Source organism: Schistocerca gregaria, chromosome 9 (assembly GCF_023897955.1).
Source record: "Schistocerca gregaria isolate iqSchGreg1 chromosome 9, iqSchGreg1.2, whole genome shotgun sequence".
NCBI classification, from domain to species: Eukaryota; Metazoa; Arthropoda; class Insecta; order Orthoptera; family Acrididae; genus Schistocerca; species Schistocerca gregaria.
In genome coordinates this window covers 99,680,228-99,707,860 of record NC_064928.1, presented here as the reverse complement: position 1 = coordinate 99,707,860, position 27,633 = coordinate 99,680,228, and the positions used below count along the sequence as shown (strand labels likewise).

Sequence of the window (27,633 nt, the reverse complement as noted above, 5' to 3'; positions counted from 1 at the left end):
GCTTTGAATGCTATGTCCAGTAATCTAATCCCTCTATTATTATGAAAGAATCGAAGAACAAATGGATCTCCCTAGAGGGAGATCGACAACATCTGCAGTTATCTGATGAAACAGATCATTGAAAACACACAGAATTTGAGAACCTACTTACGATTTGATCATTTGGAAAAAACCTTCCATGCAATTAATACAGAAAAACTGGGAGCAATATAACAAATAAAAAAGCATACTCACTTCATTTAACAAACACCTAAAAAACTTTCATGATGATGTAATAATCATGTTAGATATAAATGAGGAGCTGGCAGTGCCTTTCATCACTCAAAGGGGGTCAGGTGAGTGTGTGGGTGGGAGGGAGGGAGGGAGATATGGAGGGAGGGAGGGAGGGAGGGAAGGAGGGAGGGAGGGAGGGAGATATGGAGGGAGGGAGAGAGAGAGATGGAGAGTCACATGCGCGAGGTTGCAAGGGCTTATGCTCTCTCTCTCTCTCTCTCTCTCTCTCTCTCTCTCTCTCTCTCTCACACACACACACACACACAAACACACACACACACACACACACACACAATTTATTGTCTGAACGGAAAGTTGAGGTTCAAGCAGGTCTTAGAATAGACAGAGAAACTACTATGAATTATGTGTTTTAAGCAGATGATATCACAATTTTAACAAAAAAGAGGATGACCTGCAAAAAGGAATTTACCTTCTAAGCAGATTATCCAAAGACAACATTATGACTACATCTACAAAGAAACTAATGCAATAGCAAGTACAGTGGAGGGCACCATTAGAAGAAAAACAGAGGTGAACAATACTGCAGTATAACAGGTCAGTCATTTTAATTAACTGGGATGTGACATCACATACAGGTATGACAAAGATATAGGAAAAAAGTAGCAAAATTTGCAGACATATGAAGAACAATAAACAAGACACAAAAAATAACATGAATAAAGTTTTGCAAAGTAATAGCCATACCCCACTACAAGACAGAAGTGAGATGTGGGTTATCTCTGAACAACAAGAAAGTAAGATCCAGGCAGCTGAAATGAGATTTCTTAGGGTAGTAAAAGACTATAGCAGATCACACAGATTCAGAAACAACATTGGGAAAGAACTAAACATATTTATCATAAAAATCAAAACTGAAGGCGACAGAAGGAAATGGAGAGAACATCTCAACAAATTAAACTGCAGCAGACTTCCTTACGAAATCAGAAGTTATAATCCAGCAGGCCAAGGAAGGCCAATACAGAGATGAGCACTGTAATGGGCAAACGCTAATATCTTAAGTGCAGAAGAACAAAACTGGTTCACTGTAATTCTCAATTATAAGTATAATCTAATCTCTCACAAGTTCATGCTTTTTGATCGCCAGTTTTTCAACATTCCCCATACTTTAGCAGTGTATATCAAACTTGATAAAAATATAAAAATACAATACATGCAATTCTATGCTGCACAAAATCTGACCACACAGCTGGAAATAATGAATGTGGGAAAATGAATAAACAAGTCACAAGATTCCACATTTTTTTGTTGTTTATGTTGGCAAAGTCTGCACCTGTAGTCAAGTTGTCAGTATGTTTATCATGTGGAGGAGCCACATTCAATTCTTAATACTGTTACAGATTCTTCCTTGGTGAGAGGCTGGAACGGGGTGCACTTGGTCCCACGATTCCAACTGAAGGGCTGCATGACAAAGTAGTAATAGCACCAAGGTCTGCAAAGCAAACAACAGACTTTTCAAGGGACTTTAAAGAAATCACATGGCTAGCAGCCATGCACATTGGCACCCCACTTCATAGATTTGCAGAGGTGAGAGAACCCTGCATCAAATCTCAGTGTGTGTACACAGACAAGGAAGAAAGTTCCTAGATTTTTCCCAGTTAAGAATACACTTTTTGCCAGGGAGGAAGTGGTGGGGCAGTATGGACTGAAATTCAATGGAAAGAAGTATGAAGTGATGGCAAACTGAGGAATAAGATGGGAGTAGCAATGAATACCAATTTTAGAGGGAAAAGAAACCAGACGTTTTGAAGTATCTGAGGAATGTAATGGAGGACTGCAGGAGGAGTGAAAGCAGGCACATAGATTTCTGCAGAGGGTAAGAAATCTGGTATAGAGCAAGGATGTACCATGAAAAAGCAAAGAAATGTTTTGCCAAGTATACTATGCTCTAGTATGTGGTAATGTCTGCACGTTGCTAGGCACCGCCATATCAGGCAGCGATCCTTCAGCAGTTGCTACCACCACCCATCAGCCAACAACTCGAAGTATGCACAGTTTACATGTAGCCGTGCCAACAATATCACACAATTGCCTCTTCCTGCCTCACCATGTTTTGTCATTAAGGATCAGCCACTAGCCTGTGGCATACATTCCAGAATCTGCCACCATGAATGGCACCTGTTTCCCTGTAGTGAATCTCTAACACAAGTGTGCACACGATCCTCACAGTGGGTCTACTTGGGCACATTTGAACTACAGTGGCTTACTTAGGCCACAGCACAAGCTTCATGCTTCACTTCACTAGCTGCACCATAATGGTCATATTCTAGTACTCTGTGTCACAACTACCTTGGACCTACAACTGGACATTGCTTGGATTATTACAATTGGATCAATTGTTTGCAACATGTACTTTTGGTGCCAATAAATAGGTCTTACAGTATTTTGGGTGCCTTCACTGTGCAGTAGTCACTATAGTATGCATGTATGGTCTGCGTATTATGCTCTAGTATGCACATACGGATCATGAACAAGGGTAATGAAGAAAAAGCAAGTGAGCAGGATACAGGTTTGTGAGATGAAATTTCAAAGAAGGAATACAGGGCTAACTAGATAGAGTAAAGAATGAGATGGAGAGAGAAACAGTGAAAGAGAAACACATGCAAGAGACCATAGGAAAGACAAGATTAAGATTGTATGGACTTGTTGGCAGGATATCAAGAAACATTCATCAAATGAGAATAGAAGACATAACACACAGAGGAAGACAGAGAGACAGATGGATCATCTGAATGAAGGAAAGTGTGAAGAAGAGAGAGGAGACGACTGGGGCAGAGGGGAGAGAAACACGGTGAGTTGTCAGCAAAAGATGGAGACGATCATGTTCTGAGCAGATGCAACCAAGAGCTGGAAACTTTACAAGAAGAAAAAGAAAAATAAGATGGCTTATGTAAGTTTCATATTTTATTAACATGTTGGTAGTTTCTACTTTCCTACCAAAAAATTCAGAATCCTAGTTTGTTTCAATTTCTTCTGGTGAATTTACCCTAACTCATTTTCTAGTACATAAATAGATCCAAAACAGAAGTTAACCAAAGCATCTGAGTTGTGATAATACAGAATAATGTTTAAAATTATGTGGACTGATAAGATAAAGTATGAGGCGGTTCTTCACAGAATCGCTAGAAAAAGGAACATACAGAAAACACCGACGAGAATAAAAAGAGACAGAATGATAGGGCATATGACATCAGGAAATAATCACCAGCAGAGGGAGCTCTAAAACTACAGGTGAGGACATCGGGTGCAAATACTACTCTGAGATGTAAAAATTTAGCATAGGAGAGAAATTCATGGTGGGCCACATCAAGCCAATCAGAAAACTTTTGACTAAGAAAACTCTCTCTCTCTCTCTCTCTCTCTCTCTCTCTCTCTCTCTCTCTGTGTGTGTGTGTGTGTGTGTGTGTGTGTGTGTGTGTGTGTGTGTGTGTGTGTGTGTGTGTGTGTGTGTGTGTGTGTTCAAAAGTTTTTACATCAATATCTTAATCAGAAACATATTGCTTTATTAAATTCCCTTCTCCATTTGATAAAACTTTACCAAGAATACAAGAGCAATTACAGGACATGACAATAGTTTGATACACACACATGACACTGAACTGTAGACTATTACTTCAAATCACAAAACTGCTGCACCATATGCTGCAAATGTGGGATAGCAGCTGGCTGCTTAGATAAGATGGGAGAGCAGCTGATTGCTTACATTTGATAGTGGACCCACCCATAAAGCTGCCTTTGATAAACATCATCATGACATTGCCTAAACACCACACACAATTTGGTAACGTCTCCTTGCAAATAACAGTTATATCTGGAAGAGGCAACACCATAACCTGTCTACTAAGACAGCTTTCAGTTCCCATGGATTTCACTCTGAAATTTGAAGTTACTGTGCTCTTGACTGACTAGAGGTCCGCCATGGATTTTTGACTGTAGATGGGGTCCGCCAGCTGAAAAGTGTGATTCAAATTAAAACCTCACTTACTTATTATTACGTATATGAGGCAATACAGAAAAATTACAGATACATCATTTTTTGATGTAGTCCTCAAGACACGTAAACCAGGCATTCTACTGCTTCAGAAATGCATGAACACCTCATGAGAAGAATTCTTCTGGTTGTCAATGTAGTCAATCATGCACTCCGATTTTCCCTCACAATTTTGGACCAGATTTGAGTATGAATTACTGGTCGTTGTTAATCCTCTTTCCATGCAATGATCTAAAATTACACCTTTTGCACCCCAAAAGAGAGTTAGAATGAATTTTCATAACAATAGCTGAGTGCAAATTTGTTTTTACTTTCAGTGAAGAGCTACAGCACCATCTGATGCTTGATCTTTTTGGTAAGTTGGTGATAATGCACCCAGATCTCATCTTCTGTAAGAGTTCTGTCCATGAATCCGCTACCATTGACGAGAAAAGACACAAAAGTTCTCCACATAGATCTCTCAATTCAACCCATCTTGTGGACATTTTATTGAATTGGAGCAAATCGTGGACAATATTCTGTGCTGAACTAACAGTAATATAAAAAATAGTGGTATTTCATTTACAGTAATATGCCTGTTTCCTTCAAAAGCTCTCCCACTGCACAATGTTTTCATTTGGCACTACATGGTGCATTTGGACCTGGTGCGCACCATCTTTCACAGATTTTATGCCCTTTTAAACTTCTTGCAAAATTCATACGCTTGTTGCAGGGACACACATAAAATCAATGTACTGAGCTTTCATCCAACACAGTGTAAAATGACAATGGGGCAGCCTCCTTTGCCCTGTAAGCTTCCTTTCCTGTGCAGTAACAAGAGGCTGCCAACTGTTGGTCATTTGTCAAAACATAAGGATAACTAGTGCCAAATGACAAATCGATAGTATGAGTTTTAGGAATTTTACTGCACTTTTTATTTGAATTACCCTTACAGTTTATGGCAAACGCACAAATTTCAATATTACACTCCACAGTATTTTGCCTCCATAATAAATTCACAATTACCTCCTCTCCTGCAGAAAACAAAATAGGTGCCTCAATATGATGCTTCTCATCTGTTGTTTCTATCTCTTCAACCTGCAACATAAAGACAATCTGTAACTGACTCAAGTAATTAATTTGAAGGACAGTAAAACACTGGTGTTAAGTAATATTAATACATGGAGAGAAGGTCACTTTTGACGTAACAGTATCAATTGAAGCCACATACAGCAATCTGAATATTGACTTACAATCTTTCCAAACTAGAATTGGGCAGCAGCTCTGTGGTTCGAACACGGGGTGTATCAGCGACAAATCTGCAATGCTCAGCCTTGGATATAATTGTGTATAGCACAGCAGAATATGGTGCACAATCATGGATGAACAGCCATCATGTTAGTAAACTAGACACCCACCCACCCACGAGAATCATCACTGGCTGCATTAAATCTACTCCTATCGATTGGCTGCTAATATCCTGCAACATTTCTCCTGTGCAGCTGCACCAGCAAAAGCTCTCAGGTCACTAGTGAGTTGCTCCTGCCCATCCAGAAGGACACCGCTAGAGCGTGCTCAATAGGACTGAAGTCTCACCATCATACAATCAGGTTAGCTAATGATCTACACTCCAGCAATTTTAATGCCCAGTGTGAATGGGCAAATGTTTGGAGCAACACAGTGCCAGCAATTATTAATAAGCATATCAACATTGTTAATCTTAGCAGCTTTGGATTCCCATGTAAAGTTTGGTAAACTGTCAACAGAATATGTACAGGCTTTGGCAGAAGTGTGGATTTACTCTTTAAATAGGGTACACTGCCTACACCCCTATGTGACCGCAGAGCACAGTGCCAGATAATTATCCATATTGCTCAAGAGTGTCAAAAATGAGCCTGACAAGGGGACATGGTGGACCTGCTCATTATCCTCAGATGTGATAGAGTGAACTGAACAACTATAAGGTTTAATGCCTGTGTTACATTTGTGACATTACATTCACTTACCTTTTATCAGTGTAATGCTCCTGTATACGAGATATAAAAAAACAGTGAGACTGATTTTTTTTCTGCCAAAGGTTTTATTTGTTTCAATCAACAATATTCCCCCTTCAACATAGTTCCCTTCAGCAGCTGTACACCGGCGGAGTCATTGTTCTCAGTCTTGGTAACAGTACTGGAAGGCTTCAACTGGTAGGGCCTTTAACATGCCAGTCACATTCTTTTGGATGTTCTCCAGAGTTCCAAAACAACACCATTTTAAGACATTTTTCAATTTCAGAAAAAGAAAACAGTCACAAAGACTTATATCAGGTGAACTGGGCGGGAGGGGGCTTTGGAACAACAGAACTGCCGTTTTAGGTCAGGAATTTCATGACGAAAGCAGCTGGAATGGGGTGCTGTCATGCCGCAGCATCCACTTAGCTGCAATTTTGCAATTTACAGTCTTACTTGATTCACTATTTTTCTGAGCCTTTCAAGGACATCTTTGTACAACACTTGGGTGACCGTTTGTCCTGGAGGAACATATTCCATGCATTATACTGCTAGTGTCAAAAAACCAAATCAGCAATTCTTTGATGTTTGGTTTACTCATCTGAGCTTTTTTAGTCAAGGAGTTTGCTGCTTTGTCTCAGGATCGTACTCACTAATCCAAGGTTGATCACCTGTGATCACAGAACTGAATCATTCGAGTACATTTGCAATACTATCAAGAATGCTTCTTCGAATTTCTTTCTGTTCAGTTATGAGGTTTTGCAGCACAAGCCACCCGCCCAACACCTCCTACTCCAATCCTGTCACAGGCTTATCCTATCACATCAGGGGTCGGGCCACCTGTGAAAGCCGCCATATTGTATACCAGCTCTGCTGCAGCCACTGCATATAACCAGCTGTCCACCAGGATGGACGGCCACCACCAATCTGTGGCCAAGAACAAAGTAGACCATCCTGTGGCACAACAAGAAGCTGAACATTACATGCTCAATTTCAATGGCTGCTTCACAACATTAGCCATATAGATCCTTTCCTCCAACGCCAGAATTTCTGAACTACTCAGATTTGATTTATCCTTACAACATGCCCTCCATTCCCATCATTGACCTGGCTTCAATCTCATGTAACCCACTGTCCCCGCACCCAAGATTCCCCTTCTTCCATCCTGTCACCACCTCCCAATTCATGTCCTCACATAGCTTTCACCATATACCGCTTCCCAACGGCCACAACAACTATACTTGCCATGTCCCCTCCTGCATTCCTAGCCTATAAACTGGCCTCCCACTGATACACTAGCCGCCCACCCCATATTCCTCTCCTAACCTCATATCTCCCTCTCGCTCTACCTACCACACCCAACACTAGCCCCACCACAACCAACCCATCTGCCACCTGATGTCCGAAAGCTAACAAGTTTTCCTTCTTTTGTGTATGTCTAATGGTGACTCAATGCTTCTGCTTATAAATGAGTGGTCTCCTTTAATGTTAAAGGATTTATGTATATATATTTCTAATTCTTCCAACATGTTATGGCACGTCCCTTTGGTATTCTGTGTACAACTTGCAATGCATTTTTGGTGTGTTATGCTTTGTGGTTTTGTCATTTGAGATACAGGTAAAAGCTTGATTGATTGCTGTCACAATTTCTTGAGGGTTCTTTGAATCCAATGCTAAAACTTCATCCTATTTAGCCAATATAGAATTTAATACAGTCATTACAATGAATTTTGAGTGTGCCTGAGTTGACAAAAACCAGGATCTTGGCTTTTCCAGACTGAATTTTCATTTTTATATTGCTGTTTTTTTCAGAAAGCTACTTTTACCATTGTTTTACTTAAAATTTGTTTTATCTGATGTGATATTTGTCCAAAGTATATTTGTGTTATTATGTTGATCTTTGTTTAGTTCTGGTTCCTTTTGTTAGTTTTATATCTTCGCATAAGGTTTGGATTTTAGGTTTAGTGTGCTTTTCATAAAGTTTGTGAATATACTTGGGTTGAATTTATTTTGATGGGCTGTATAATGGTGTATTGTTAGCTCATTTTTACTGCTTGGTTTCCAGCAGTAAACTGATTACTCTATTGATCACCGAGTTGAAATTATCATATTTATTGTGAATTTAGGTGAGAAGAATTTCCTTTGATACTGTTGTCTGTAGTAGTTCATTTTCTGTTGATTTCAAACATGTGATGATTGTTATTTTTCCTGATGTTACGGTCAAGGAGGTTTACAGATTTGTTCGTTGGTTTCTGTTTCCATTTTAAATTTTATTTTTGGATGCAAGTTATTGTACTGTGAGCACAAATGGAGACATACTTATCAACACAGTAGAAGAAATAATTTTTAGCTCCAAAAGACCACCACTCAACAAAATTATGTAGTAGCAAATGTCTGCTTGTGTCTGTGTATGTGCGGATGGATATGTGTGTGTGTGTGCGCGCGAGTGTACACCTGTCCTTTTTTTCCCCCTACGGTAAGTCTTTCCGCTCCCGGGATTGGAATGACTCCTTACGCTCTCCCTTAAAACCCACATCTTTTCGTCTTTCCCTCTCCTTCCCTCTTTCCTGAAGAAACAACCATTGGTTGCGAAAGCTAGAAATTTTGTGTGTGTGTTTGTGTGTTATTTTATTGTGCCTGCCTACCGGCACTTTCCCGCTTGGTAAGTCTTGGAATCTTTGTTTTTAAATTATGTAGTACAATAGATATGTACACTAGACTCTCGCTAATTCAGCCATTCCTGGCACATATGGGTGCCGGATTGTCTGAAATTTATTTTATTCATTTATTTTGTTTTTTGTTTATTTCGAAAACATAGGGGATATAGTGTACTGTACTTTATTAAAGCGAAGAATACCATTTTAAAACATAGAGGATATACTTTATTAAATCCAAGAAAACTTAGTCCTTGTGTACTGTACATCATTATTCAGTCATATCACTTACAATGAAATATGTCCCTAATTCTTAATTGTCGCAATGATGATACGCAATGGTGGCATGCTTTATCACACAACCGCTTTACAAGCATTATATCCGTACTGCATGTGTCTGGTTAATGCATAATGTACTCCAGGAACACCTTGGCAGCTTCAGCAACAACAGTGTGAGAAATCTTCATGCTCTCTTCTCCTGTGTCCTCTTTTTCATCACTTTTATCTTTACTTTCTTCCACACTTTTGATTATTTCTTCATCTGTTAAAGTTTGGTATGTATCAAAGTTTTCCTCATTCAGTCACTAAGTAACATCTTCATTATCAATTTCTTCTCATCCTGGAAGTTTGCAGAACATGTCACTGTAAAAAGTAATTGATAATTCCGATTTGACTAGCTCCTTGCTGTCACTCACTACTGGATCCAACTCGGCATCAATGGATGGCCACAATTTCCTGCAGATCTCCATTATGGTAGCACTCTCCACTTTATCCCATACTTCGGCTGCTTGGAAAACAACATCACATATGTTAATTTCTTTCCACTCCTTCAGCATAGTCTCGATAGAGTTGTTTTTACTTTCGTTCAGCAAGGAGACGAGAAGTGAATGTCGATAATGGTGTTTAATTGATTCCCAAATTCCCTGGCCCATGAGCTGAATTAGGGCTGTCACATTGTGTGGGAGAAAGAGTGCTTGCATATAAGGATAGCTTTCAGCAGAAGCTTTTCCTTCTTTAGCTCTTTTCTCACTGCTGGTACAAACGTTTCATGGAACCACTAAGAGAATATTTGTCTGTCCCTCCACGCTTTCTTCTGATTGCAATACTGCACTGGTAGAGTATTTATGTCGGTGTGTTGAAAACAACGTGGATGTTGGGATTTTCCAATCACCATAAGCAGTAGTTTATGACCCCCATTTGCATTACAACGCGCCATTAATGTTATGCGCTCTTTCTGTTGCTTGTAGCCATGAGATTCCTTCTCATTCTTCGCAGCTAATGTTTTTGAACGAAGCATCTAGTAAAAAGAGTCCTGTTTCATCAACATTATACAAGGCATCAGCAATTAAATCTCCTTCCTCTATTATCTTCCATATCTTGCTTACAAACTCATCAGCATCCTTATTGTTAGCTGAGCGACTTTCCCTGGTGACTGTCAGCTACCGAATGCCATGTCGTATTTTCTAGCTTGATAGCCAACCTTCGCACACTGCAAACGAGTTACTATCGCCAAGTTGTTTGTTAAATGCAGCTGTTTTTCCTTTATAAACGGGTCACTGACTGGAATTCCTTTACTGCATTGTTGTATGAACCATGTATAAACAGCTACGTCCAGTTCATCATTCTTACTCTTTTGCATAACCTTCCGTTTTGCCAACTCACTATCCATTTGTGTTGGGTATTGCCAAATAACATCGTCTTTCTTTTTGATGTCATAAATAGTTGCTCGTCCAACACTGAACTCAGCAGAAATGGCTTTCTGCAAAGAACCTCGATTTAACTTATCTAAAATTTGAGTTACTGCTTGAGGTCTAGCGTAACGTGTTTCCTTTTAGAAGACATGATTCAGAACTGTAAAGAAAGCTACAATTTCAAATACAGTATATAAAGCATTGTTTATTGATGCACACGATAATTACTGAGAGGTCGGACTACTGAGGGCCTGATTAGTGAGAGTCTAGTGTATATGGCACTTTGGTACTAACAGATGGAAACAAGGAAGACATTCTAACAATACATCAAGTACTCAACAACTTGCATCCAAAAATAAATTTATAACATAATTAAGAAATTTTAGGGAACTGGCTTTCACAACAGACTGCCAGACAATCCTACTACCAGGACAATACATCTTGCATAAGGACCACAATGACAAAATAAGAGAAATCAGGGTTCATATGGAATCATACTGTCATTTTTCCCTCGCTCCATTTGTAATTGGTACAGGAACGATTAGCGCAAGGAACACACTGCTGTGTACCATACGGTGGCTTGCAGAGTATGTATATAGGTGTATATGTAATAACACAAGTGAATTTAGCAATTAACAACCACAGTACAAGAAATGAGATAATTTCGATATAGACCATTCATATTATGACATATTCTGACACATTCTACGCTGCAGGCCTGGCCACGAAGAAAATTCTCAACAGTGATGCCCAGAAAAAGACCCTCTTCCCTCCAGGGATTCTCATTTGATTTCACAGAGCATTTCCATAATACATGTGTGTTGATGAGACCTACTGGTAACAAATATAGCAGCACTCTCTTAATTGCTTTGATGTCTTTCTTTAATCTAAACTTGCATAGATCCCAAACGGTCAAGCAGTATTCAAGTTTATACAATTTCATGTCACTTTGCAATATTGAACCAAACTATTTAACTGAGCTGGCTGTGTCAAGCAGCACACCACTAATACTGTATTTGAATATTATAGGACATGATTGTGTCTCCTATTAAACTGCAACAACAGTGAGGAAAATTGGGCTTCAAATCAATCGTGACAAGACAGAATACATGGTTCTACACTGTAGACATAATGAAACTCAAGAACCACTTCCATCCTTACAGAGAACGGAAGGTTATCACCATCAAGTCAGACAGTTCAAATATCTGGGCACAGTATTCAGAGACGAACCATCGAGTAAAATAGATATACAGGCAAGACTACAGGCAGGTAATCACTGTTACCATGGCCTTAATGCTCTCCTCAAAACCAGAAGTTTGTCAAGACATTTCAAAATACAAATCTGCAAAACACTGCTACAGCCAGTAGTACTATACGGATGTGCCACCTGGAGAACAACCAAGCAAGATCTGAACAGACTGATGATATTTGAAAGGAAAGTTCTTCGGAAGGTTTTTGGACCAGTTTACAATAATGAGAGTGGAAAATGAAGGATTTGTCACAATACAGAGTTGTATGATATTTACAAAGAGCCAAACATTGTGGCTGTAATGAAGACATGACAACTCCAATGGGCAGGGAATATTGATCAAATGCAGGGCAACCTATGGCCGAAAACTGTACTCAACACCACGCCAACTGGCAGAAGGCCGTAAGAAGACCTACAACTCGATGGAATGACTTCAGAAAGTGGTATTGCTGGAAGAATGGCAGGAAGGAGCTGAAAACAGGTTGAAGTGGAGGCAATCTCTCAAAGTACAACGCGGTCCTTTGGGCCTGAGCGTGTAAACAAGAAAAGATTAATCTGCATCAACTTACATTTTTTCCACATTTAAAGCAAGTTGACATTCCAGGATGAGATTTTTACTCTGCAGTGGAGTGTGCGCTGATATGAAACTTCCTGGCAGATTAAAACTGTGTGCCGGATTGAGACTCGAACTCGGGACCTTTGCCTTTCGTAGGCAAGTGCTCTACCAACTGAGCTACCCAAGCACGACTCACGCCCCATCCTCACAGCTTTACTTCTGTCAGTACCTCATCTCCTACCTTCCAAACTTAACAGAAGCTCTCCTGCGAACCATGCAGAACTAGCACTCCTGAAAGAAAGGATATTGCGGAGACATGGCTTAGCCACAGCCTGGAGGATGTTTCCAGAATGTGATTTTCACTCTGCAGTGGAGTGTGCGCTGATATGAAACTTCCTGGCAGATGAAAACTGTGTGCCAGACTGAGACTCAAACTGGGGACCTTTGCCTTTCGCGGGCAAGTGCTCTACCAACTGAGCTACCCAAGCACGACTCATGCCCCATCCTCAAAGCTTTACTTCTGCCAGTACCTCGTCTCCTACCTTCCAAACTTACCAGAAGCTCTCCTGCGAACCATGCAGAACTAGCACTCCTGAAAGAAAAGATATTGCGGATACATGGCTTATCCACAGCCTGGGGGATGTTTCCACAATAAGATTTTCACTCTGCAGTGGAGTGTGCTATTGCCCGCAAAAGGCAAAGGTCCCGAGTTCGAGTCTCGGTCCGGCACACAGTTGTAATCCGCCAGGAAGTTTCATATCAGCGCACACACTGCTTCCGAGTGAATATCTCATTCTGGAAACATCCCCCAGGCTGTGGCTAAGTCATGTCTCTACAATACCCTTTCTTTCAGGAGTGCTAGTTCTGCATGGTTCACAGGAGAGCTTCTGTTAAGTTTGGAAGGTAGGAGACGAGGTACTGGCAGAAATAAAGCTGTGAGGATGGGGCGTGAGTCGTGCTTGGGTAGCTCGGTGGTAGAGCACTTGCCCGCGAAAGGCAAAGGTCCCGAGTTCGAGTCTCGGTTCGGCACACAGTTTTAATCTGCCAGGAAGTTTCAAGTTGACATTCATTACGCCATTACGATGGACATTACATTTCTGATGGAGATTCTGGGTCTTTGCACAGATTGTGCCAACCTAAGATAAGTAAGCGTTTAGCTGCCTCCCCCCTCCTTTCTCAGTCTCAATGTCTTTGACTGTAATGCCCATTCAGTTTGACTGTCTGGATACAGTTCTTTTGGTATCCTATTGTTAGAAGGTGTAATTCTTCAGTGAGGCTCTCCTTGTCCAACATTGTACAAGTTCTATGGCCCACAGTCTTCTGCACGGAGTTCCTTTGCAATGGATGGTAAAGAATCAAAAGTGTTGAGATAGAGGTCAGTGTGCTTGGAATCTGACACTCGATTTACAATGGCGTGCAAAACTTAAGGATGAAAGTAACTTCCGTGTGATGTGTCACTGCCGAGTAACATAGCTCAACTAAATTTGGATCATACATAAAAAGAACTGCAACAATATCGTACAGAAAGTAACAGAAAGAAATGTGTAATGACACAAACGTAAATGACACCTTTATCAAAACATTGAAATTCATGATGGTTCCCTTAACTTTACAAAATGTGGGGCATGTTTCTTAGTAGGGTGTGTGATCATGACAAATGGCAATGTATGCTCTGCAACGTGCTTCCATGCTCCTACATGGCTCGTAAGGAGTTCTTGTGGCAGGGCATTTCATTCTTCCATCAATGTGGTTGACAACTGCTGGATGGTCATTGGTGCATGTGAGCTGCTGTGTAATACATCTTCCCAATTCATGCCACACATGCCTGACAGGTTCTAATTTGGGGGAATGTGCAGGCCAGTCCATTCACCGAATGGCCTCTAATTCAAAAAACTCTTCCACCAGTGCTCTCCGATGCCATCACTGTTTGATGCCATCACACATTGTCATCCAGCCTAAAGAACTGTTGCTAGTATAGCAGCACATCTTTGAATACAATCAATGTCTACTGTCATGACTACTAGACAAGTGCTGCATACACAATAGCCTAGTATTGGTCACACTCTTGACTTGAGCCCTACCAACATATCTAAGTCTTCCATTCATTTTCCTTAACACTGATTTTACACGACTGTGTCATATCATATCACTTTTTAGCTTTAAGTACTTGTACAATACATGTCTTCAAGATGTTCATCAGAAATCTTGTAATTGGGAACTATTGCTTTATTCCTCTTTGATGCATGCATTATCTTGCATTTATTGACATTAAAAATGAGCTGCCATTCATTACATCAAGAGGAAATTTTGTTCTTTCTCTGCATTTTCTTATGACCATTCAATGAAAATATTTTACTGCAGCCATCTTCACCATCAGTAAACAGGTTGTGCTGCTGATCCCATCTGATAAATCATTAATGCCTTAAAAAAAAATTTCACTGTCCAGTACAACATACTGGGTTCTATTACTTAAAATGTCACTTTGATATTTTGATTACACAGAGTGGGCATATGATTGGTGAGTCTGAACAAACCAAATTCCTACGTCTTTAGACAGATGGTATGCTGACGTGGAAAGTCCGTGTTCAGTATCTTGTTCAAAAACTGTACTCTGCTATGTTTACCATTAGAATAGTATCTGTAATGAGTGTTGGTACAACATGAAAATTAGTCTCATTCACTTATGACATGTGACAGCAAATTCTGGGGTAACTCTTCCCGTTTTTGATTTGGAAACGGCAATTTGAGAAATATGCGATGTAAGATCGTGAACCTCAAGAGTCCAGGAATTTTCTTTAATCTCATTTGTTGTTAATAATATGAGCTTACTCTCAAGAACGAGCAGCTTTAACTCAGTTAAAACTAGCCAGTAATATAACCTGCATTTGGATCATGTCTCCCTGATTTATTTATTTATTTTTTTCAGAAAGGTATACAGTTCTGATGGATCAGCTTTCAATAAGTTACCGCAAAAATTAAAAAAAAAAGGAGTAATCTTTGCTATTTCAAGCCTAAATTGAAGATTTTTGGCATGGCTCACTCTTCCCATCCTGTCGGAGGTGCTCCAGGGAAAAAAATTACACTAATTCCTGTATTGTATTGTTGATTTTCCTAATATATACTCAAGCACTTTCTTGTATCCATAGGATTAACGTAAATTTTATTTTACTCATTATTAACTTTCCTGACGTTAATTTAACATAGTGACTCACTCCATAACCATGAAATTTGCTCCTACAGAACTAAACATACGAAAGAAAACAAAAACCCTAAAGAAGATGGTCAAATATCCTCAAGTCAATCACATATCTGTGAAGATACTCTACATGAGAGTATTTACAGTGGCAGTCTATGACATGGCTCAGTGCCAAATGCCATTTGGAAACCTTGTATAAAGCACATTGCATTTCACACAAGTGGTATTTCTTGAATCCATGCAAATACTTTCTGAAGCTTGTTTTGGTCTAGGAATTTTGAGTTAAAAATATGTCCTAGGATACTGCAACATACCAAATAGTTCTCCACCAGGAGATGAGACTCTACAGCAGCAGAAAGCTAATGTTACATATAACTGTTCAGAAGGATTTAACTGAATTTGGGGTGTCTTATGAAATTCCTTAATAACTGAGAAGTACAACTGGCTGGACTACAACAAGGGACATCTCAATGTGACTAACAGAACTATATATTTCACACGTAATGAATTCTAATACACCATCAGCACCATCTACATCAAATATGGTGAACAAAATCACAGAAAATATGTACACATTCCAAAATTAGTTTTGGTTGATAAAGACTTCCTGTATTATACAACACAGAATGTTGCATCAAGCACGTTTGGTTACCTCATTTCCTTGTTGAAATGGAGTGTCAGCTTCCTTGTTAAACACTTCTCCTGGCTTCATTTTTACCTCTTCAATCTGCAAAATAAAAATAATTAATAATGAAAATAACAGAGGTCAAAGTGAAATTCTTAAATTACTAATGAAAAGCTGATCATTTCTGGGTAAGAGGCAGTGTGAGTTTACAAGGTCAGTTCAAAAAGTAATCAACTTCATGTCTTTCAACATCAATATCATGGTAGTCCAGTTGTTATATCACAATAAAGAAAACATTTTTTATATGTTTTAGTAATGTGATGATCAAACAATGGAAAATCCAGGATGGAATGATGTGATGTGATGATGTTTTTTGCCTATTTATCTGAATACGGGGAAGCACACTATTAATGAATCACATAATGAAAATCTGAGAGTAACTTCAATATTCTGCAGTCTTTCTGGTTTTCCATTCTTTCTGCAGCCATATATAATTTTTAATTCCTTCAAACACTCATCTTGATCTTGTCACTTAGCTGGTATCTTCTTCTTGCTCTCTTACTTGTCCATTCACCAGTCCTTGTCAAGGATCCTTTATTCTGTAGTCTCTCCTTCCCTGGTTTCTCAACCTACTTATTTTCCTCCTATTTGTTGTTTCCCATCTTTAACCCTTCATTTCCAACCTGTGTAAAACAACCTCATTCTTTATTTTCTGCTTCTACTTCATCCTTTCCAATCTTCCCCAGATCCACTTATCAACAGTCTACAAGCATTTCTCTTCTCTTCGCTATGGTGTCCATGTTTAGGCACCACACAGGACAACACTCAATACACAACATTTCACTAACCCTTTTCTTAATCCTTCTTTTACTGAGCCACAGAATATATTATTCCTTTTGGAAATCATTTCTTTTGCAATGGCTATCCTCATTTTAATTTCTTGATTATACATGATGTTATTGGATATTTTGCATCCTAGGTACCCAAAGTTATCAACTTGTTTCAATAAATCATCACAAATTATCACATTTCATTTCCTTAATTGCCTTGTGAAAACCACTGTCTTAGTAGACTTCACGTTTATCTTCATTCCATATAATTCACAGCTAATGTGCAGTTCCTTTATGGATAGTTTTAATTATCTTCTCATTTTTATATGTAATTCCATGTCATCAGCAAGCCTTACACCTTTCCTCCTCCTGTCACCTGACTGCTTGGAAGCTGCTGTAAGCCAGATCATGTAAATAGGCATTAAACAGGTGACAGACAAGAGCCTCATCCAACCCCTCTCCCATTTTTAATTCCTTCAAACACTCATCATCTACGCTCACTCTTGCTTGTGTCATATACAGATTGCTTATTATTTTCCTTTCTTTCCGATTAATACCAATGTGCTTCAGGATACCTATGATTATTCCACCAGTTCTATCAGCAGATTTTTCCAAGTCAACAAAAAGACAAACTTCGCTACCTTCTTCTAGGTAGAGGTCTGCGTGGATAAGAAAAGTGCAATCCGCATCCGCAACGTCCTAATCCGCAACCGCATCCGCGGCAATTAATCTGCATCCGCAAGTTCCTTATCCGCATCAGCATATATTTAAGTTGTGAATGAGTAATTAACAGTAATAGACAGCAGTACTTAGAATTATCATATGTAATGACATAGTTATTGTCAGGGTGCTTTTTCTGCGACAACTTAACTACTTTTTATATATACTAAGATGATATCTGTTCATTCGGACATGTCCGAAAGAACAGGTAACATAGGTGACCATGCAGCTCGTTAGAATGAAACTACAATGAAATGAGCACCCTTAGTTGTTTACAGGCATTGACATACGCCAACGGGGACAGATGAAAATGTGAGCCCCGATCGGGACTCGAACCCTAGATCTCCTGCTTACAAGGCAGACGCCCTAACCATCTGATGGTAGACAGTGGGCATGTTTGCCACCTAGATAGCACTTCACAGGCCACACAAAAGACACAGTTGCGGAAACGCATTAGGCGCAGGTCTCTTGGGTACAGCTACGTCGGTCGTAGCCAGGGGCTGAGAACAACAGACATCCGCTCTACCCAAGCCCTGCAAGATTCCAAGAATGTCAACAGACTTGAAGTTTTCAACTAACATTGCTACATACGTATTGGGCAGATGCCTTGCTCATTATCAGCAGATGACCCGCGGGTATCCGCATCCGCGCAGACCTCTACTTCTAGGTATCTTTTATCAATTATTTGTAACAGACAAATTGCATATTTTCTCAGGAAAAACTGTTCTTCATCCGACACTCAACTTTAGAATAAATCCTCTGTTCATGAATCTTAGCAGAATTTTTGCCGAATACGTTATCAGACACCAGGAAGTTGCTGCTTTGTTCAGTCTCAACCATCCTTCCTTATGTTGACTTAAAGAAACCATTTTTTGCCACCAGTAATGAGACAGGATAGGAATTGTCAGTGTTGTTCACGACCCAATTGGTGATGAGCTACCAGAGATTCACACTGTATTTCTTTTATTTTATTTATTTTGGCTACACCTGATCTTTGAACCTTTCCCACTGCATGTAAATACTGCACGATGGTGGAATGGTCACAGTTTATCAGTTATTTGCCTGTTTGAAGTTCACTGACATGATCATTGTGGATTAATATGTTTAAACAGTCTTCATCAAACCCCGAAAGTCCTCGTGAATGTGGAGAGCCACTAATATCAAAACTTTCCTCTTTTAAACGAGAAAATCATTTTCTTGTTGTGCTCTGTCCAATGCCATTATCCCCAGACATGGTGCAAATGCTCCTGACTGCCTCTCATGCTGTCACTCCTCTGCTGAACTCAAACAGAAGAATACATCAGAAATGTTCCGATTTCTCCACTTGGCACTCCATGTTCTAGCACCCACAGCTCCACTCACTATCTGCTAATGATAAAATCACAATCTGTAATCTCAAATAGCGAGTGAACAACAAATAAAAAATGACAATCAATAAATAAACCCATAGCAACCAGAACACCCACACATAAAACAAAAACACTATGAACTTAAGCATCAACCTAATACTTAAGATAGTCTTGTAAGAGATGGGATCCTCAATGGAGCATGGAGCAGAATGTGATGAGGAAAGTTCTATAATGGCAGTAATGAGTAATTAATTGTCAAAGCATGTATGGACACAACAGGAAAGTGTGATGCACTTCCACATCTGTTTTGAAACATTTAGGCATGAAGTTATTAATATTCATGCATACCACAGTGCATTGACTTATCATGTGTGCCAGACTGTGCTACGTGGAATTATAGTGCTGTGCAATGTGTCTGATCATGAGCTGATCATCATGGTATCTGTAGCTGAGTTGATTGGTTATTGCTACAGATAAACTATTATTCATGCTCGTGAGAAATCAGTAGCTACTCTTATGTGATATGACTGTGAGAGAGATCCTAATGTGTATATAATATTGGTATATGAACAGTGTGGCCATGTGAAGTAGTATTTGAGAATAGGAATCAAATTCCACCAGAACTTCATTATTTTGAATAGTAAAATAGCACCAATTCCTTTGGTGCTGAACTGTCTCATTTATAGCATTGCTACTGCCCCAGAGAAAGAATCAGCATGCCATAAAACTGCAAGTAGACAACTTACATCACAATCAAGCATCCGCATCTCCTACCTGTACAGCGCACAGTGGGAACATTACTAATCATGCATACATAACGCAATTAATACTGGTGTGAGCTACTTACAAAAGGTATAAATCACTGTTAAAAAGAATGTGGGGAGAGGGGGGAAGGGGGAGAGAGAGAGAGAGAGAGAGAGAGAGAGAGAGAGAGAGAGAGACTTAACTCCTTAAAATAAATAACCGTTAATAATGATTTTCATATGGAGGATTGGTCAAAGATGACAAGAAAATGTTTAAAAATATTTCAGTTGTTTTTTTAATAATTTTTTGTACCTTTGTTTATCTCCAAAATTGGATGTTGTTGCCCCATGTACCAACACCCATTTAGAATGCAGCCAATTTGAATATGCAATGAAATGGCAATGTTAAATGCTGACTCACAGCGGAGCAAATACAGTTTAAACTCTGAAATTAATTGTAAAGTTGACTCATTCCACATCACAGTAAGAGGTTGCAATTATGATCCATGGCACATGCAAATGACTGACTAACTACAGCAGAAGTGAAATAGTAAACAGAGGTTGCACTGGTGTACACAGTTTCCACTTTCTGACTGTCAATGAAGTGAGCAGGAATCAGCCGGAGAACCGTGGAGATGACATGTGGGCGCATTGAGATGTATCAATAAGTTTCTCAACTGTATCAAAGGGAAAACTCTCTCAAGAAAACTACAAAATTATGCGACAAAATTGTTGGCCTTTGCCTGCCTCTATGAGAAATGACAGTGATGTACCTTCAATCATGGTGTATGCAATTTCATACAGTGCGCGTACATACAGTTCTCAGGCCCACTTACAGAGGGCACCTGGGCCAGCTCTGGGGAGCACTCTGGGGAGCTGCCAAAGAAACAGCATTATTTAAGTGATCACAAATTACTGCTACATCTATTCTTTATGCTATATTGTCCTGTCAATGTGTTCAGTGTTATGCACAAGGGGCACCACAACAGCTCATTTATCACTGCCAACTTTTCTTCCATATACTGAAGTTTTAGCCCAACCCAACACTTTGTTCAATAAAACAGTTACAAAAACCACTACACCCAATTTAGTTTTTGTTTTTTATGTAAAGCATCTTAAGGCTTCAGCTGTACATGTGCAACTTTATTTCTCAACCCGTTTCACTTGTTACAAGCGTTATTACTGGAGGACTAGAAGTAAAAACATAAATTTTTGTAGTATACACAGTCAAATGGAAAGTATAAATATTGTCTGTATGAAGAGAGAATCACCTACAATTCTTGCAAAGCTATCCAGTGAAAATTCACAATGTAGTTAATATGATATGGTGTGTTATCTTATGTTCAATATAAATAAATGTCACGCTGGAGAGCATACAAACAATAACACAGACTTCAATGGAATTCATACAGATATTGTCATTAATAGCAGATAAGAAACATATAAATTGTCAATATACCACCAAATATAGTATAATTAAAGAGTATCAAATGCAAAGGAACATCTATCATCACATAGCAATTACTCTATTATAATGTCAGAGGTTGGCAGCAGCTATAGGTAACAACAAAAACAGCATCCAAAACATCATTGTGTATCGGTGTCCAAATAATTCCTAGCCTGATCATAATGGTATCCAATAACAAGATCTTATTACCAAAATAGAAAATGATAATATGTAATTACAAAGGAGATAAACATTATAAGTAACAACTTCCTATGTCATTTTTACATACTGCATTATTACATAATGAAGTGATACTCTGGTCTTGTTTAAGAAAACATTACATTAATGTTTTTCCTTTAGTAATACAACCCATTTATATGCATTATGCACTATCAGGAAAACAAAAGTGCTTCTGTAACAGTAATCAGAAGCCAACAAAGGTAAACTTCCAAGAAATATACAAAGATCAGACAAACCCTATGTTACATTATCCTAACAAGTGAACATTAAACATCTATGGAGTATGACTAGCATATAAGGGCATTTACTCTAAGTATAAAAATACATACATTAATAATAGGTATTAAACTACTCATTTGCTTATTATCAACTAGTTGGCTTAGTAAGTTATGCAGCCATATCTGCATAATGTGGCACACATAGTTGAAATAAATACTATATACTCATACAACATCTACACCCATAAGTGGCATACTGCATAAACGGCCAGTATGAGGAAATTAAATGCAGGATTATGTACAAATTGTGCCCTGACAACATCACAACACATGTATACAAGGGCTGTTCAAATAGAAAGGTGACTTTTCAATGGGCAAAGTACATTTTATTATAGATCTTTTTTTCTGTTGGTACATGTCCCGAACATATGTTCACAGTTTTAAGTGTGCAGCATACTGCAACTGTTTTCGACAGGTGGAAAGATTAGATGTGTTTTAGTGTGCTCAGCAATTTTCGATTATTATAATGGAGCAAAGAATTTGCATCAAATTTTGTGTGAAAAATGAAATCAAGTGCTCTAAATCACTTGAAATGTTGACAGTTGCATATATGGTGAGTCTGCTCTAAGTATAAAAAATGTTTACAAGTGGTGCAAGTTCTTCTAAGATGGTCGAGAAGACGCCAATGTCAAACCTCGCTCCTCTGGACACCCCAGCACATCAACAACTGATTATAATGTCGAAGCTGTGAAGAAAATAGCTTTCGAAAATATTCTAATTACCACAAGAGAAGTTGCTGAGGATGTTGGCATACCAGTCGGCTCATGTCATGCAATTTTTTTGGATGTTTTGGGCACGAGACGTGGGTCAGCGAAGTTTGTTCCAAAACTTCTCAATTTTGATCAGAAGAGCCATCAAGTGAGCATCACTAAGGAGCTCTTGAATGACATCAGTGATGATCCTGATGGCCAAACAAAGATTAACATTTTTCAGACACTTCTACTGAATGGATGGAAGTAGACAAACAAAACAAATACTCCTATATTTCTGAAAGAAGAAATCGACAACAGCATGGATTACAGAAGTAAGGGAAGATCTAGAAAAAAACAACATCAAAGAATCGAAAATATCATAAAGAACCCATTTTAAAAAGAAAATACTAAATTTGGAATGCTTTCAAAGCAGAAGATATAAAAAATTGGGACAGAAAAAAGGAAAAGACTTCATGGGGAGAAAATCAAGGAATAGTGGAAAAATAGGAAACAACAAGGGAAGAAGAGGAACTGAAATTGTTAATGTGAACCTAGTCGGTCAATATGATTGTCAAAATAAAAATAAAAATTTTAAAAAAAGATAACAACACCCAACAAAGACAACAGATCCATAACCTCAAAAGTTCCTGTGGTGCCTCTCAAATTCCTTTGAGATCAAAATAAGAGTTAAGGAGGAGGCAATGGACAATCTACGATGTTTTTGAATGGGTCCTTAAAAAAAATCATGTGTATCTGGTGAACAAGATTGATAGTACCTGTCTACAGCCCGACAAGAATTGGAACTAAATCCAAGAGAATCATGGTAGACTGTCTAGCTTTTGCTGATGGTATTCCCATTCTTTAAAATGAAGTAGTAACTGCTACTATTCAAATAAAACTTTTCTGGGAAACCACTGAACAAACTGGCCTGCATATACCATTTGAGAAAAACATAAGTAATGACTAAAATCAAAGACGCCCCTCCAAAATTCCAGGCGAAATGTAGAGACATCAACAGATTAGGAAAATTTAAGTAACTGTGTGATATCATTAAGAAAAGTGAATCAGACAAGGAAGCATTTAAGGAATGAAAATAAAGTGAAATAGCCTACCAAATAGCACACAAAATGCCTTTCACAACACACTAAGATACATCTTTACGACATGGTTCTGAAGTCAGTAGTTATGTATGCAGCCAAAATCCTATCCCTGAATGCAATCAAAGTCCTCCTCAAAAAATTGGAGTGAAGAGAGTGCAGATTCATTAGGGCAAATAAGGACTCCAAATATGACACTAGCATCTACCCAAAAAAAAGGGTAGTCTATGGCACAATAGTGCTGTGGTACAACGTACGCAGTTAATGACACTGCCAACACACGGAACACATCACATGATACGTAAACATACGGCAAGGCTCTCATAATGAGCCAGTGATGCAGCAATTCGCTAACCAGAGGTGCATTCATTTGCTGTCAGGCACCCAAACAGTCACTGTGGAATTATCTATTCACAGCGTTTGCACCACCAGGCAGCAAATTGAGCTGGTGACCATAACCAGTGGCCACCATGCTGCCAGACCGTTCCAGTGTTTGTAGGACAGCCGTCATCATCAGCCCATCACTTATACACAATGCTACCAAACTGGAGGCTTCACCAACCAGTGCCAGTCGCCACTGCGAGAACCGTGACCACCAGCTGAAGACTCAACACTTGTTGCATCAGCGCCACCAAGCCACTATGCCACTACACAGAAGGTGCAGAATCTGTTCACCGTCGGCCCAGAGATTGACCCTTGGCCACGCCACAGGGCGAGGACACACATCTCTAACTTGTTGGTGTAGTAAAGAGTTTACATGCATGCCAATTGTCTCACTGTACTGATCTACCCCTCACAAAGGACTCCCACAGCTATTGTCGACCCATGATGCCCATAATGCCCAGATAAGGGGCCACTGCCATCCTGACCACTATAAGGATGGGCCACACACAGCAGTCACTGCACACCTGACCCACTACAATAGAAAAATTACAGATGCAATCGGTAAAAGACTTACACGATATTACAGCTGTTTCAAACCAATGGATGGGAACAGGCTGAGCAAGAATACATTTCACTTTTTTGACTCAAATCCCAAAACCACAATGTATTAGTTAAGAAATACCAAATGAGACCTCCAACTCATAAAATCAAACTCAAAGATGTTTACAATACAGTTCTCTTCCAAAAGAAGACAGTGGCAAATGGGCTACACTCAGCTGAGCAACCAAAAAGAAGATGTAGTGTCCCATGGACATAGAAGCATATGCACAAATAATAAAAGAAACCTGGACTTCAAAAAAGCAAAGTTCAATGCCAAATATAATGATACTTAATGTGGAACTAGATGGCCCCAGTGAAATAATAATAATAATAATAATAATAATAATAATAATAATAATTCATCTGTCCTTCTGGAAGATGGAACTATTAGTTCACAAAGCTATTATAGAGTACGTACTTTTATATTACTCTATTGGCAGTTCTGATTCTTCTAGTGAAGGTAAGTACTAGTCAGCAATTTTGTCTCACAATTTCTTAATTTTCAACAAGTTTTTCATTCTGACTGAATTATACGCTATAAATAAACATGAAATACAACCAGACTGAATGTAGCCATTGATTAATGTGCAATTTTTAATTGTGAGGCTATTTCATAATAATAATAACAAAATCTGTAGTATGCACATATGTAGATCACAAAAAAGAATACAATTCAACCGACAGGCCCTCAATATTCAGAATTTTAGAAGAGAGGATATTAGATCCCAAAACAGGAGAAATCATAAAACAAACACTAACTGGCATGAAATCTAAAGCAAAATTTATGGGAGAGATCTCAGAACTCTTTGACATACAAACAGGTATGAGACAAAGTGACAGACACTCTCCTATACCGTTCAACACAGTTCAAGACAAAGTTATGGAAGAATGAGAGAAAGAACTCAAGACGTGTGGAATTTGGAAGCCAAGCCGACTAGGCGTTGCCAAAACAACCTCTACATACCATAGCTTGCATTTGTGGACGACCTAACGATACTAAAAGAGGATGAGCAGACTGCAGTCAAACAGTTGGAAATACTCAAAGAACGTCCAGAAAAAGTAGGTTTACAAATTCACTGAATTATATTGTCCAAAAACAGAAACTGCAAACTTGAAAACAAAATATGGTAAAATAAACCGGGTCACATACTTTAAATACCTTGGAGAATTCATCGAACCGATAAGTATTGAAAACACTTTCAAAGAAACATCGCCTCCAAAAAATTGAAAAAGGGTCAAGGTTATCACAAAACCACTACAACAAAAAATCAGTGTCAAGAGGTACAAAAATTCAACACTACAATACTGTCATAAAACCAGTAATCCTCTATGCAAGTGAAACACTAACTATTAACAGAAAACAACAATTTGAACACATCAAAAAAGAAGATAAAAAGATCATCACAAAAATTCTAGGAGGAAGATATACCCAAGATGGTCATATAGGCTACAATCAATTAAAACAACAAAATTTTCAAACATCAAAATTGATATTAGGAAAAGGTGAATGAAATCTTTGGCCATCTCAGCCAACTATCATAAAATCGGTTGACAAAGAGAATAATTGATTATCTAACCTCACTTAAGAATTCCACACCTTGGCTAGATGAAATTTGAGAGAACTTAAATAATGCAAACATAAGACCAGCCGACACTCTAGAAAGACACACCTCAGACACAAAGTAAACGAATGGGAAGTTGTATCAGAGCAACCAAAAGAAAAACAGAACAGACCAAAGTGGTCAGATGAGCATAAACAAGCCTGTTCAGAAAAAATGTAAGTCTATTGGAAGAATAAGAAGAAAGAAAATTTGATCGAGTTATTTGCTTAAAGTCTTCCATTTCTGGGGAGAATTCGCCAATAATAATAATAATAATAATAATAATAATAATCAGCCATTTGACATCCATTGTGGGGTCAAGGGCTACTCAACACTTTCACAGTATTCACTTGTCTTTTGCCTTACCTCTTTGAATCTAGTAAAGAACTTCCTCAGAGCATTTCCTGTCTGCTCTGCAGGCTGCAATGACACAGTAAATTCAAGACAACATTGACATACAGTTAAGACACACACAAACAAACACACACATATGTTCAAGAAATAAAGGCACAACATAATTTAATTTCTTTTATTTATCAATCTGGTTTAATAATTCAGTTTGAAGAATCGCAATGTATTTGTAAACATTTTGTAAACATGACAATTAGTGCCATCTGTTAGTGGCATGGGGAACTAGTTGTGTAAAGGCCTTTAAACACTGGTGTGAAAAAACTCAACTGCCAAGTAACATAGCTCAATGAAACTTGGACCACACATAGAAAGAACTGCTACAGTATAGCACAGAAGGTAACTGAAAGAAACATGCAATGAGGCGCAAAGACAATAAGTACACTGAAGTTGCTACAATTTTCATAGTCCCCTGGACATTACAAAAGACAATCACCGTTGTTAATAGGATGTGTGATCACTACGAACGGCAATGCATGCACTGCAACGTATTTCAGCGCTAGCCACAAGGTCGGTAAGAAGTCCTAGTGGAAGGACATTCCATTTTTCCACCAGTGCAGCTGGCAACTGCTCGACAGTAGTCGGTGCACGTGGACGTGCCGCAGTACATCTCTTCGACGCACCTCCAATGTGTGCGATGGAAATTAAGTTAGGGGGGACATGCAGGCCAGTGCATTTGGCAAATATTCTCTCATTCCGAGAGCTCCTCCACCAAGACATTTTGATGCAGTCAAACATTGTCATCCATGAAAATAAAGTGAGGGCCGAATGCACCCCGAAAACATGCACATGAAGAACAATGTCACAATAACGTTGGCCACTATGTGTACTGTGTTCAAAAATTTGGACGTCAGTACACCCAAAAGAAACTATGTCTACCCACACCATAACACATGAATATCAAAACGATCATGTCTGACAATGCTCACGGGTGCATCATGTGTCCCCACCTCTCAGCACATGCGGGTGCATCCAGCAGTGTCAAACACGATTGTTTTGGTTGTTTAGGTTTCACGAT

At 38.9% G+C, this 27,633-nt stretch overlaps 1 protein-coding gene across 4 annotated transcripts in view; it reads right to left on the bottom strand.

Annotated features, from left to right (window-relative positions):
- LOC126292247 (uncharacterized) overlaps nt 1-27,633 on the bottom strand; it is a 131,012-nt gene that overhangs the window by 45,571 nt on the left and 57,808 nt on the right. For all 4 annotated transcript variants that reach the window (XM_049986145.1, XM_049986144.1, XM_049986142.1 and 1 more), the window contains exons 6-7: nt 16,254-16,328; nt 5,288-5,359 (exon numbers count right to left, since the gene is read on the bottom strand). In XM_049986145.1, the coding sequence (XP_049842102.1) occupies nt 5,288-5,359; nt 16,254-16,328 (147 nt within the window). The remainder of the gene's footprint in view (nt 1-5,287; nt 5,360-16,253; nt 16,329-27,633) is intronic.